This window comes from Esox lucius, chromosome 18 (assembly GCF_011004845.1).
Source record: "Esox lucius isolate fEsoLuc1 chromosome 18, fEsoLuc1.pri, whole genome shotgun sequence".
Classification (NCBI taxonomy): Eukaryota; Metazoa; Chordata; class Actinopteri; order Esociformes; family Esocidae; genus Esox; species Esox lucius.
In genome coordinates, this window is record NC_047586.1 from 18,051,532 (window position 1) to 18,066,028 (window position 14,497).

General features: G+C 44.1%; 1 protein-coding gene across 17 annotated transcripts in view; it reads right to left on the reverse strand.

The window, feature by feature from the left end:
* Nucleotides 1-292: 292 nt before the first annotated feature.
* The window catches only part of myt1la (myelin transcription factor 1-like, a), a 59,049-nt gene continuing 44,844 nt past the window's right edge, over nt 293-14,497 (reverse strand). For 6 of the 17 annotated variants that reach the window (XM_020056482.3, XM_020056481.3, XM_020056488.3 and 3 more), the window contains 17 exons: nt 14,235-14,369; nt 13,421-13,511; nt 11,910-12,020; nt 11,389-11,615; nt 10,252-10,505; nt 8,762-8,995; nt 8,231-8,359; nt 7,737-7,858; nt 7,556-7,624; nt 7,341-7,403; nt 6,670-6,768; nt 5,648-5,869; nt 5,432-5,523; nt 5,228-5,331; nt 4,786-4,929; nt 3,832-3,894; nt 293-3,067 (listed from right to left, as the gene is read on the reverse strand). In XM_020056482.3, coding sequence (XP_019912041.2) covers nt 2,927-3,067; nt 3,832-3,894; nt 4,786-4,929; nt 5,228-5,331; nt 5,432-5,523; nt 5,648-5,869; nt 6,670-6,768; nt 7,341-7,403; nt 7,556-7,624; nt 7,737-7,858; nt 8,231-8,359; nt 8,762-8,995; nt 10,252-10,505; nt 11,389-11,615; nt 11,910-12,020; nt 13,421-13,511; nt 14,235-14,369 — 2,300 coding nt within the window. In that variant the 3' untranslated portion in view covers nt 293-2,926. Of the gene's footprint in view, nt 3,068-3,831; nt 3,895-4,785; nt 4,930-5,227; nt 5,332-5,431; nt 5,524-5,647; nt 5,870-6,669; nt 6,769-7,340; nt 7,404-7,555; nt 7,625-7,736; nt 7,886-8,230; nt 8,360-8,761; nt 8,996-10,251; nt 10,506-11,388; nt 11,616-11,909; nt 12,021-13,420; nt 13,512-14,234; nt 14,370-14,497 lie in introns of all 17 variants that reach the window. The other 11 variants (XM_020056490.3, XM_020056492.3, XM_010895034.5 and 8 more) reach the window with 9 other exon arrangements.

A 14,497-nucleotide genomic window follows, 5' to 3' on the forward strand; every position in this document is an offset into this window, starting at 1 on the left:
TGTATATTTTCAAATAGTTTATTTTCTTTGTAGCTTAGTACATGCAGGCATTTATGCCCCATGAAAAATGGAATTGTGGATTTAAAATTCCACTGGCAAAGTTAAAACACTGTACTGGGATGGACATTTTATTTTTTAATAAAATTATTTGAGGAGCAGCGCTACTTGTGAAATCTCAGTGATTATGAAACAAAAAATGAAAACCGGAACAAGAAAAAAACTTTTTCCTGATGTACTAACTGCGTTCAGTGTATGCCATTGACTTATGGGGGCTTTAAGAAAACAATACTAATTAGTGTTGCAACACAAGTTTTATTCAGAGTAAGAGATGTCAACACCAGCATGATAAAAATCGTACAAACTTCACAATTTTAAATTAAATATCACAGCAACTTGTGATCTTAGACAGCAAAATTATAGATCAACGAAAATCATGCCTTATGGTACGAAAATTAACTTGGAAAGTTAGCAAGAGGGAGAGAGGGCACGGGAAAGGTGAGAAGGAAATCACTGTCGTATAAAATCCTTTCATCAAAGCATTATGAAAGAAATTGTAACTGTAGCAGTTAATAAATTGATGAATTCACAAATATCCATATGAAAATTCTTCCGTATTCTAGCATGTGACATGTTAGTGTTCTCTATGTAAATAATCACAGATAACCTTTTACATTTGATATTACAATATGTACTGACTGTTGGTGAGCAGCAGAGTTGTGCTTAAAATTCCCATTTCCTTTGTATCAGTAAGAATAATTGACTTAAGAAAAATAGTAGGCTACAAGCTGTCAGTCTATCTAAAGCGTTACTATATTGGCAAAAAAGCTGCGACACAAAGCTTTAGACACAGGCATGTGGAGTCATATGGAATGTGGACCTCAAGAAGTAGTAATAGTAGTAGGAGGTCCAATGGGATGCTTTGGAGTGGGAGTCCTAGACAATGACATGGCCTATAGCACCCACATGTTGACTAATAAGGGATGTCTGAAATGAACTTGACTTACTCTGCTCTAAGTCTTCTTGACTCCACACTATGCTTTTTTGAACTCCATATACAAAAATTCAAATGCACACCACTCTATTTACCCATACTGATATCTTTGTGACTTCCATGATGTGCATGCACAATAAACTGTATTAAGAACACACAACAAATCCATTAGTAGTCTTCTGCAGCAAGTGAAATTCACCTTGTTAAGTCAATTTGTATATGAAATTGAATTAGTAACAGGTACATACTACTACTGCATGTGAGGGTAGATTGGTTGCAGTTGGCTGGTTAGGGCATCTTAATGGGCTGACATTGACACTCACATTGAATTATAATGGTGTTTTTAAGTACTATGAATACATGTATTGAGGGTGTCCTATCAAAGGGATGGCAATGTACTCATGATACTGTCATCAATCATAGACACGGTAGTAAGTCATGGACCATTTTTACCCATACCTCTTTCATTAGTTAGCATCCTTTGCTATTATAATAGATTTCAATACATCTTTTTTTCGAACCAATATATCAATTTTTAGGACAGATTCAAAAAGCAATCTTTAGCTCATATCATGTGTTGTGGCTCAGACACATAGATGCATGATTGCAAAGACATTTGTACTGAACAAGTGCAATAATATACTATGATGAATGGGGGACATTGACCCTGTAAGTCCAGCGCATCAGTCAGACATTATAAAGGTAACTTATCTACAAAAACTCTAGCCATCAATTTGAACTTTCAAGTACCTCTTTAAGTTGAAATAAAAACATCAAAACATGGAAACAAAGGTGTCCCTGTGCAAAATTGAACATGAGAGAACGGAACTAATATACTCCTCCATCTTTCAATTTTATCGCCCCATGTTCAAACTGATCGCCCCATGTTCAATTCCTAAAACATGATTGTATTAAAAGATTTATACAAAACTTAATACATTTACATTTAGTAAAAACATTTTTTATCAGCTCTGCTAATTGTATTGATAAGAAATTGCATATACCCAAACATTTTTCTATATAGATTGCATCCCATATCTAAACAAGTGATTTTATCATTGTACCAATATTGCTGATAAGTTGTCCTACTAACTATTGAATACGATTTACGATTAAAATAAATTGGTAACGCTAGATTGTCTCCTACATTTTTCATAGCCATTGGTCATCCCGCTCTGTGTTTAAAATGGAAATAGTTAACAGCACATATTACTAATACTTTTTATTTCTAAACTAATGAAGTATAGTCCATTCTAGATGATGGGAGTTGCACCAGTTAGTTTCCGTGTCATGATGTTTGAAATTTGTCATATTTATAAATGGTTTCTTCTCATACTTTAGTTAAACATAGACATTATTAGTATGTCCACACATACCACTGAAGACAAAGAGGTTTTCAAACATTGTTACAAAAATCGATAAATTTACATCCATTTAACAATCTTCACACCAAAGGTCTTTTTTGTACTCTATTACATCCATTGAGAAAAGCGTATCTAAAAATGATTGCTCCTCACATTGCCTTTTTCTGGCTGCCCACCTGTATCACTCAGTTTTGTCCTTTTTATCAATAAGCGTTAAAATAACAAATGATACAAGCTTACAATTAATAAATACATATACACTAAATGTGCATACATTAGCAGCTATAAACAGTACATCACATTATATTAGGTCATATGAAAATGTACAAAACGTGAATGTTCATTAAAACGTTTGCCATTGGGAACTGTTTTTAAAGCAAGGCAAAAAGAAATATAACCATGTAGCTTAGAGCATAACAGCGTAATAAATAAAAGAAATACTATGGTAATTTACAGCAGAAAAAAAATCTGAATCCATTCTCACTTTTGACTTTCTATCATATACTTTTTTTTTGCTTTAACATCATTTCATTTGGCCTCAGACAGTGCCTGCTTGTAGGTCAACAGGCTACTACACTTGGATTCCTTGCACAGCTTGTTTGATATTTTCCAACAGGGCCTTGTTTTCCGGACTCTGGTATTGGTCCTGATGGGTGTACATGTCTGTCAAAGTACTCACATAAGTGTCAAAGTTTTGTTCATTCATTGGCTCCTGTAATGGAAAAAGACACAGGTAAGGACAATAGTATGCAAGTTTACCGATCATTCAATATGATTTCATATCGATGATCAATTAATCAATTAAGGGGAAGTAAACAGTTCCGGGAGGGACACTAGGGCCAGTGATCTCCAAAACTTGTCAGAATAGTATGGCGAGGTTGCACAGAGTGGATACAATCCTCCATCAAGTTCAGAAAACCCTACAATTGGCTAAATGTAATTTGCAGTTCATTTCGTCGAAACCATGCAAACTTATCGTCTGAATTGATTTGAGCAACTCATAGAAGGCATGATGGTTGATGCTTATGAAGAAAAAACATGACTGACATAACTTTAAAAAGAAAAAACCCTGAATGGAATATGTGCCTTTTAGCGATATATGGGAGTGGAGTCGAAGTCATTTCTCAGACACGTACACTGTAACATGTGCAGGCAGACAGACAGACACTGAATTTGCAGTAGCAAACTAAACATACTTCCTTGATTGGCTGTAACTGTGTTATAACTGTATAAATATGGCTCATAGTGTTACTCCATCTTGAACAGTGCCTTGTCAGCAATATGCCAAGGGGCTCTTCTAATACTTGTAAATAGACACAAACCGTCTCTAAATATGACCAAACCATTGAATGGCAGCATAACGCAACATGTAAAGACAATTGTGAGTGTTCACGAGTATAGGAGGAAGACTTAAGGGAGGAGATGATCGTGCAGAAGAAAAGGATAATAATTAGTCTATGAAAAGGAATGTCTTACTCTGTGGGGCATCTGTAAACAGCAGCTATGTTTAACTGGGGCCTCTTTCTGTGGCATCGGTTTCTACAGGAAGAGGTTAAAGAGAATGAAGATAGAATTCTATTAGCCTGCTGTACAAAAGTGAGCAAAATTCTAGCCTGGTCGTAAATCTTTTTGTGCTGTCTTGCTAATAGTTGGTGTCATGTCGTGGTGTTTGGCATAACAATGACTATAGCAGTTATGTATGGCACAAACAGATATGGCTTCAGGCTAGCAAAATGCTTAATAACCCTACTAAAATGTTATCTCCTCACACGAATGGGTGGAGAACAGGGAGCCATATTCAGAGGCAGAGATTTCAGTTATTACTAAGCAACTTCGGTGCCTTTTAGATCATGCATTATCCAATCAGCTCTGTTCTTCGTACACAACATAATTACATAATGCACGCACGTGACACATTGGGACAGACATGATTTTTTTTTCAACTGAAACCAAGCAGCTTTCTGTGGGAGGGGGTGGGGCGGTTGTTTTTCGCATTAGTGATTTTTGCATTAGACTGCAAGAGAGGTGTTTGTAGCACAGACACACATGAACTGCTGAGAAAAATAAGTGACAAACACAAAGAAGCGGATGAAGAAACCCAACTCGTCGTTGGTGTCGCCACTTATATCGGGAACTCTTTGCAATGGTTTTTCAAGCACTTAACAGTCGCTACCGTGAAATGACCATGTCTTGTTTCAACTCACATCTACTAATTTAGTCCAAATGGCCCCTGGGCTCCGACATGAAATAATATGACAATAAATCGGCGTCCTCACAGGTGCCGTCCGTTGTCTTCGACAACATCGGCGCCATCTCTGAACGAATACGCCCGTTTCCCCCGTGAACCCTTTCTCGATTCCCAAGGCATGTTCATAACTTGGTAGAGCGACTGCCTGACTGACCCGTCGCGGGCTAAGCTGTGATACCTACCATATGTGGCAGCTGGATATTAGCTAAGCTGTTGATCAGAGTTTGGCTGAGGTTGGCGAGCTCATGAAGTAGGGAGTCGTTCTGCTGCTCAATGACTTTGTTTTCCTCCTCTATGGACTTCAGGTTAGTCTCCATGGTGGTGATCTGCAAAGGGAGCGAGAGACCAACCCTGAAAATGATGACACATCAGAGGTTCTGTCTGACAACTAAGGGACACCCTAATAAGGGCCATAGGGATCTTTACTAATAGGGATCATTAAAACATTATTGCGCCAGACATATCACAGTTACTTTGGGGGCTGAAACATCAAAATCAATTAACTTCACTTGATCAAAGCTTTACTCCGGCAACTTGTTTCACTACTTTCCCAAACTCAGCTGCCCTATGATAAATAATGAATAACAATGAATAATCTACCAATAAATAATGAATTTATCGTACTTGTGTCCTAAGTTTAATCATATCTGACTCCACTTGATTGTTCGATTCGTTTAGATCTTTGATTTCTTCATCCAGCTGTTTGATTTCCTCATCATTCTCAATTCCTGGAACGTAGGAAACACGAAATGCAATGGATACAGCGTTAAAACCAGCAAGTGGCACAGTCAAGGGCCATTCCGACTAGTATCAGTTCCTGACTATTACCTTTGCTAGCCCGTTGCTTGATTGTCAACATTTCTACCCCAGTCATTCTGGCTTTCTTCATGGCTGAAGTGGCACGGGGACACCCGGAGAGACTGGGAAAGAAAGGCCCGCGCAGGACCGGTAAATAAAATCACGACTTCAACCTTGCTGGTCTCAACCATCATTTACATTCGGTCCACTGTACGTAGCATTTATTCTCAGTGAGTGTTCACCCACCTCCGATGGGTCAAGAAGCTCCCACTGACGTGTCCCGAGCCGTCGCAGCCCGGGGTTGGACACGACATGCCGTCCGTCTTCCCCGACTTCCAGGCAAACTGGGAGCCGTTGACGTACCCGTCCTTCTGCCTCTTGGCCGCCAGGGGGCAGCCTGAGGCGCTGCGGTGAGACGCATACTTCCCCGTCACGTGACCTTGTCCATCACAGCCCGGAACGGGACACCTGAGGAGAGACGGGGGCCACAAGGACCGGTCAGGTCGTCAACTAGATCTACTCGTCTGCAGCACGCCTGTCCCTCTGCGACCATCCTCCACATAATCAAATGACTATGAGATAAATATTAGCCGCTCTAATGGTAATTATCCCAGGGCTGTAGACTTGTCCTCGTGGTTCAACACCGGTACGTCCTTCAGCATGACATTTGGAATGATTAGAATCAGCAGAGTGTGTCTGCCGGCCGCTTCACCTCAGCAGACAGGAGGTCACTGTTAATTATGATTGCAATGGAAATGATGATTGTAGGGATAGAGGTGGCACCAACAGCTGCGCAGACACTGGCAGGTGACCGATGATATGAGTGAATGTCATGATTAGGGGCGAGATCATAGACTATATGCTTAACATTATGGCACTATAGCAAATGCCAGAAGAGGTGTTGTTCCCAGTAGGTGTATTATACTAGCATGAGTAGAAAATATTGTAGGTGAAAGACATACCACAAGCAGAAAAACGCATATCTAAATAAATATTTAGATAAATATTATATATATATATATATATATATATATATATTTTTGTGCTGTCATTATTATTAGTTAATAAAGGCAGTATATATAAAAAAAATATGTTTTGCTTTTGTAATGTCTAAATACACTTAAATGCTAATGAAATACCAATGAAGTGTACCTTAAATATTTTAAATGCACCCAAATCATCAATTTAGATGTTATTACTATAAAAGCATAATTAAACAATTTAAATAGATATCTTTAGCGGTGAGGACAGCCATATCAAACCCTCACCTGATCGGTTCCTGGTCGTCCTTGTCTTCCTTGCTGTGCAGTATCTTAATCCCGCTCTTCTTCGCCCGTGGACAGCCTGACAGACTAGAGGGGAAAGGTCTTGTGCAGTTCACTACCATCTTAAGAGCACGAGTACCACATCAGTGGACAGTCTGACAGACTACAGGGGAAAGGTCTTGTGCAGTTCACTAACATCTTAAGAGCACAAGTACAACATCAGTGCATTGGCAGTTCATCGCATAAATAAGCACTTCTCTGAATGTTAAGTAGGAATCAGAGGGAAGCCACGTAGACTTTATAAAGCATGCAGTAATAAGTGACTACATAAGGTATCAGTGTATCCGTGGAACAGAAAAAGCCTTTTCACACACCAAAACAACTGTCAAATGTACACTAAGTGTACATAATATGTATATATATATATATATATATATACATATATATATATATATATATATATATATATATATATTGCTTCAGAAAAAATTAAGAGACCACTGCACCTTTTTCTTTCCTTCCCAAAAAAGTTGAAGAGGAAAGTTTTGAGTGAGGAACAGAAGCGTTCAATTTGCAGTGGTCTCTTAATGTGTCCCGGAGCTGTATACTGTATATAGCTGAATATTTAGGTAAACAGACAACATAATGTGTCATAATGATGGGGTGTAAGCTACCTCCTGTGTGAGGCGTAGTTCCCAGTGATGTGTCCAGACCCGTCACATCCTGGAGTGGGACACCTAGCAAAGAGGGAGAGTGTCACTAGAGTGGACGGGCTGATCGCATCCTGACCGCATCAATGGAAATACCGGGCCAGTACGCTGCCGGGAAACGCTGAGACTAAAACACAGACAGCTCGGGGGAACATGTGGAAGAACGGGGTCACGCTTACTTGAGGTCTTGCGCGTTGGTCGTCATCATACTGCGGATACTTTTGTCAGCTAACTGGCAGCTCGACAGACTAACACCAACACACAACACACAAAGCGGGCTACGGTCACCAGGTCAAGAGGGTATAAAGACCATCATGTTTTTGACAAGGTCACATGGAGAGAAGCTTGCATTGGCCTCACGTGATGAGCTCCTTCTTGCTCTCTTTGCAGGGCGCGTACTTGTGTTTGGGGCTGGGCATGGTCATGTCTCCTCCGTAGCGTTGCTCCTCCAGGAGGTCCTGGAAGGGGTCCAGGTCATCAGCCTGATGGAGGGATGAAAAAAAGGAAGACTACATCTGGTCACGACGTAGCCAATGATCAGTGCATAGAATCAAATGAGCGTCTCGTATTCCCACAGCCTACTTCTTGGTATAAGGCAATACTCCCAAAGAAACCCTCTCCCCTAAAACTCCATTCACAACCCACTGATCATTTTTAATCCATGCTTGATTAGGAAGCCCAATTACTCTTAGCATTAATCCCCCTCAAATTCATCCTATTCTGACACTACAAATTAGTCAATTTACTGGATGGGTTGCTTTGTGTAATATTACAGATTTAAAGTACAACATGTAAAGATGATCTATCAGGCACTTATAACACAACGCTGCTGAGTCTTAATGTATTTCACGAACCATGAGTCCACAGTTGTGTGCTTCACTGAGCAATTGGGTGAATGTCAATGCATTTCCTTGATTACTCATCTCCTCTTTCATTTCCTCCTTCTCAAAGGGGCTGAACCTCAGATCTTCTGCTCCTGTGTGCTTCGAGAAGGAGAGGATGAGGGAGTATGTGAGGAATCAAGAAAATAGCATTCAAATGTACGCACTACCTGCAGTAGCAATAGTATCCACTAGATGTCATTGAAAGACTTCCAGGGGATACTGGCGACCAACCACGTTCTCCCTTTGCCTAAATGAGCCAAATCAAATCACCATTACCCGTGTGTTGTCTATGGCTCATTAAGGAATATTGAACACTTCCAGGGAGTGAAATATGTTCTGGATTAACCTCCTTTAAAATGTGTCTTCACTGCAAGAGACCATTGGAATAAAACCCATCTGGAGGACCAATCTGTTTAACACATTTTACTTTAAAACACACACAAAAGAAAACATTTGACTTGATAACTACATTACCCATAATGCTGTGGTGCTTCCCCATACCTCTTTGTGATCGTCGTCTGTGATGCGCTTGATTTTGGTGTAGTCCACGGGAAGGTCCCAGCAGTCGGCCTCGCTCATCTGGTAGCAGCGGCTGCTGTTGAGCAGGGCCTGGCGCTGGGGGGACATGGGCTGTAGGGGCGTCAGCACCGTGCCGCTCCCCTCCGGACCCCCCGGCTGTCCCCGACTCATACTCAGGTCCAGGGTGCTGCTGTCGTCCACGTCCCCATCAGGACTCTGCCAGAGAGAGAGAGAGAGAGAGAGAAGAAGGAGGAGATAAGAAGGGGAGATGAAAGAAAGAGACAGAGAAGAGTGCAAGGGAGCACGTTACATAGATTGCAGGAGGTAAAGAGGAGAGAGAGAGAATGCAGGAGACAAGGAAGGCGGGAGACGGAGGAGAGGGTTGAGAGAGGGAGAGAAGCGGCGAGAGTGAGGGAGAGATTAATTACTCCTCCTCCTTGGCCCACTCTGCAGTTACCACTGTGGAGAGATGAATGTACAGCACGGGGAATAGACCCGCGGCAGTCCGATGATGATGGTGATGATGATGGTCGTGGTGCACGCATAGAGAGACTGCGCCAGAGCAAGGCCGTGTCCTCAGCGAGAGGTCAGCCTCCCCCTCCTCCGCACGGGGCCGTGATCACGAGCGAGAGAAAGAAAGGGGGAGAAAGGGAGACATAAAGAGAGGGAGAGAACGAGGAAGGGAGTGAGAAAAAACACACAGAGAGAGAGATAGACAGCAATGTATATGGAGAGAGGAAAAAGGTGAGAAACAGAGAGAGACGAGGAGAGGTAGATGGAGAGAGATAGGATGAGAGGAAAGAGATAGAGGGAGTGGCGTCTCCAACGCTCATCGATCCATACCAGGCGGTCTGAAAAAGCAATTTGGGTTGACTGTCTTGCTCAGGGACAGAATGACCGTTGTGTTTCACCTTGTCTGTTAGGGATTAGAACCAGTTACCTCTTGTCTACTGGCCCGACTCTTCTGGCCCAATGCTCTTGATTAGTACCCACCCTGCCACCCCATCATCATAACAGGACAGAGCGCATTATTATGTGATAAGCGAAACGGCCCAGAAAGGACCCTGACACCCAGTCTGGTGGATGTGGCTCCTGACAGCGTGAGAGGCCCACCCTTCACTGGATTAAACTGACAGGACGGAAGAAATAATATCCATATTTTATCCACGACATCATGCAAACGCAGTCTGCAAGATGGTAAGAGCAATAAAAAAAGACACGGGAAATAAATACACTGAAAGGGTAAGATATTGGGGTGGAGAAAGGGAGCAGAGATGTGGCGGAGTGGCGGAGAGATAAAGACAGTCAGAGACAAAGAAAAAGAGAGACAGAGATGGGGGGGGGGGGGCGAGAAAGAGAGACAGAGGGAGGGAAAGGAAGAAGAAGAGGAGTGTCCGAAAGAGAGAGAGAGCGCAACACATCCCCTGGAGGCGGAGCCTGCCGGGGCGAGTTCTGGGCGTGGCCCTCCCTACCTGGGAGAGGAGGTCCTGGGGCTTGTCTCCCAGGCCGTGGGGCATCTCGCGGCACCTGGTGGACAGGTTGAGGATGGCCGTGGCGGCCATGTGGGCGGCCTCCATGTCGTGCGTGTAGTCGAAGCTGCTCTTGCTGCAGGTGCTGCTGGCGCTGCTGCCTCCCCCGCCCCCGCCCCCTCCGCAGCTCAGGCTGCTGCTGCTGGGAGCGTAGCTGCTCGTCGTGCTGCTAGCCGGGCTCTTACAGTAGCGTTTGGCTGCGCGGAGAGAGGGAGGGAGACGCACAGTTCAAACACGGGCGCAACTGAGGGCCGCGCGCACACGCCGAGGATGCCGCGCAGACGCACGCGCAGACAGACACAGGTTAGATGCAGCGCGCAGGTTTCGAACGCACAACCTAAACATGTATATATATATATATATATACATATATATGAAATGAAAAAAAGAGGTTAGAAAAGTGAGGAGAAAACACGAAAGCGAGATATGTAGAAAAACATGAAACGCAGAAAACATTTGAGGAAATCGATTGATAGATACAGAAGATGGATAAATACAGGTAGATAGAGAGAGATATTCACTAACACCCACAGAGTAGTCTTTGAATGGAAGGTTTGCTCCATGTTGAACGCTGTGAGAACGAATGATTGTGCTCTTGGTTGGAGAAAACGGAAAGGGAGACAGAGATGGAGAGAGCTAGAGGCAGAGAGAGCGAGCAAGAGGGATGGGAGCGGAGAATATCTAGGCTTGGCAGTAAGGCTTTGCAGACAGCAGAATGTGTGAGCGAGCAGCAAGGCAGAAGCCTGCCCTAAAAGCATCTCCACACACTATGGGGAGCGGAAGCTAAAAGCATGCGATAAATTGGTGAAAAATGCATCAGGGCCAAAAAAAAAATTTCTGTGTTCTATATTTATCTCCGGTCCCGATTGGGGGATGTTCCGTCTGTGAACTACGCAATGCATAATTAAACAAAGTCCAAAAAATACAGCCTTGGAATCAGACACATCACGTCAGTAGTTCATTCTGTCTTTTTTCATTTGAATGTTTCCTTTGTCTTTTTGTATGCGTAGAACACACTGTGTGTGTGTGTGCGTGGTGTGTTAATCTGTGTGTTAGGGTGCACAGGCGCTCATTCCCTACCGTCATATCCCTTAGGTGAGGTGTCCCTCCCGTGGGCCTTGGGGACCAGGCCTCTCTTCCCCCCACTGTAGGCGTGCTGCTGGCTGTCGTAGCCTTGGCCGTAGTCGAAACTGGTCTTGGAGTACTTCTCCAGCTCCTTGGCCAGGTTGGAGCGCGGCGTGCTGGTGGAGACGTTATTTTTGTAACCGTACTGTGGGATCTCCAGCTGTTTCACAAAGCACATTGGCCTGGAAGATAACCATGGACAGGGGGACCGTGTTTGTGCACACGCGGTGAGAGCGGTCTGACTGTCTGAGCAGCACGGTAGCGAGGTCCATATTAGACCACTGGGGGGGGGGGACTTCAGTTTCCAAGAGCAAAATCAAAGGAGCTGCCACCACAGGTTATGTCGTGTATGCCGCTCGTCGAACGCACAGGATGTTAGCGCGCGTTCGCTCATTGCATATGAGGTATGAGAGATGGATGCAGGTTAGAGGTGCCGGGATGAGCGATGGTCATGTGATGGGGGTGTGAGTGAGTACCTCAGCACGCGGTCGGATGCCTGGTTGGACTTGGGTCCGCCGTCACACGGGATGTGCTTTTCCTGGACTTTCACCATCTTCTCTGCCGCAGCAATGGGGCATCCCGAGAGACTGCAACAGCATCCATACAATGAAGTGAGGCCAAATTGGCTGGAGCTGACAGCCAAACAAACACGAACAGCAATGCAGACGCACACAGACACACACACACACACACAGGTGCGCGTGCACACATTAATGCTCACGCATGTACACCCACGCACACGTTCAAACACACCAACACACACGCCGACACAGACGGCCTCACTGATAACAGACACATCCGATCAATCAACTAAATTTGGCTTTGATATAAACAGCATTGCAAATTTCTAGCTATACGATGGGCCCCCGTGTATGAATAATGTATTTTCTATGGCCTAGTTACTTTATATTATTGGCTGCCTGGGCATGAGGGGCTGCTGAGCTTCAGAGAGATCCTCCCAGCTAGATAAAGCAGTCTTTTCAGAGGCATTCTGGGTAAACTCAGTCGGGAGAACTAATTCACCACCATGCCATCTACTGTACGCGCCCTGCTCTCCCGCCTCTCCCCGTCTCCTCCTCTCACTTCCTCCTCGTTTTATTTCCATTTCTCGGTCACATTTGTCTTCATCCATAGACATACATATCATCAGTCACTCTCACGAACATATCGAGGGGGGGCCTCTCCTAATTGTCTCATACCCGAGCCAGAAATACACAACTGATCCGGTCAGCCCCAGAACACACACACACACACACACACACACAAAAACACACACACACACACACGCATACTGACACACGAAAAAATTCAAAGCGGAGGAGAAATCTGTGAGGACCGGGTGACAAGCTGACAGAAGGACTGCTGTCAGTATTGCTGAGTTTCCATGACAACAGCGAGAAGGAGCGAAACGAGAGACAGGGTTTGCTATATGTTCCGTGTTTTTTTTCCTTCTTCTTCCCCATCCATGTTGTTCTGCACTGCTCCCCAACACTGCTAATGACTACACAGTGCGTGTGCCAGTCCCACAGGAACTGTTCTATATAACACGGCCTCCAGCTACTGGCAGCGGAGAGGGAGGCGTGCATGTCTGTGCGGGGGTATTCATAGGTCTACGCGTCGTGTGCGATGTAGCCTGCATATAGACTGTATCTATAGGCGCGTGTTTGCTAAGGGGGGCACGATACAGTTTGGAGAACGCAGTCATCTTTGCAGTCTCCAAGCTCAGCACTGCATCACGGGAGACCAAGCCTCAGACAGGCAACAGATTCCTGACCCTGAGATACAGGCAAGGCGTCCAACTTTAAAGTGAATCTGGGGTGATCCCTCCAACGGTTAACATGTAACAGCCCCCTACATCACAGCCCCTTGTATACCTATTTCTTTCCTTTTTCTGGATCCTGCACAAAAACATAAGTTTAAACATTTTTTCCATTTTATCATTTTTTTTTCGCCCAGCGCATGCTCTGCCCTGGTTATAGCCACTCACCTGCGGTGGGAGTTCCTGTTGCTATTGACATGGCCACGCCCCGAACAGCCAGGTGTAGGGCACTTTAGAACATTTTCATACATTGCAAGAACTTAGTACAGACAGGGAGAGGTGAGAGAGACAGCCAGGGGTTAGGAGCACCCAGAGACAGAGGTTGTTGTTCAACTATGATAGTAGTGAGCAGAGAAACTGGCATGCACTGACGTTTGGAGGCTCATGCAGGCAGCAGAACAGTAATGGGCGAGTAAAGCAACGTTTAAGAGGCCCGCCCAGTGTTACTCATTTTGCCAAATCGTTGCAGGCCAATGAGGTGCTATTGAAAATGCTATCTATGCAGAAATTAGCTTTACTATGTAATGCTACACATGACAGTGTTATGTCCTGTAAAGAAGCAGAACTGTATGGTCTAGAGTTGCACATAACATCCCGGAGCCACTTTGCATGCAGTTATGGACACCAACAAACCAGAGCCAAAGAAAAGGGAGATCGACTTATGCTGATGTCAGAACGACCTCAAGGGTCAACCCAACATGAGAACAATGGAATGGAGTTTGTTGGAAAAGAGGAACGAAGAAACTCAAAAGACAAGTGGTAACCAAAAACTCAGAAGAAAATAGGTAACCGAAAACTCAATAGAAAAGAGGTACCTAGAAAGTCCAATGAATATAATAGCCCAAAAACTCAAAAAAAAAACACAAACTCAACAGAAAATGGGATACGGAAATAAAATGATGTACATTGCACCCAAATGGGTGGGCAACGCCACTATCTAATGACCTCAAGCAGGACGTTAGACGATGTGTATAGGACTTACTCTCTGGAGGCACCCTGTCCTTGTGGGGGCAGCCTGACAGGCTCCTGTGGTGGGGGTAGAGACCGGTGACGTGGCCTGTCCCATCGCAGCCTGGTGTGGGACATTTACTCTCCTTCTTGTCCCCCCTCGAGGAATCTTTTAAGAAGAAAAATATTTTTTAAAAGCAATCTCACTGTCTGTGAGAACTGCCTATCGGTTTCTATACTACAAAAGGAATTACACGGAACTACCTCTTTACTTCGTTTAGAGTGTCATCAGATTCA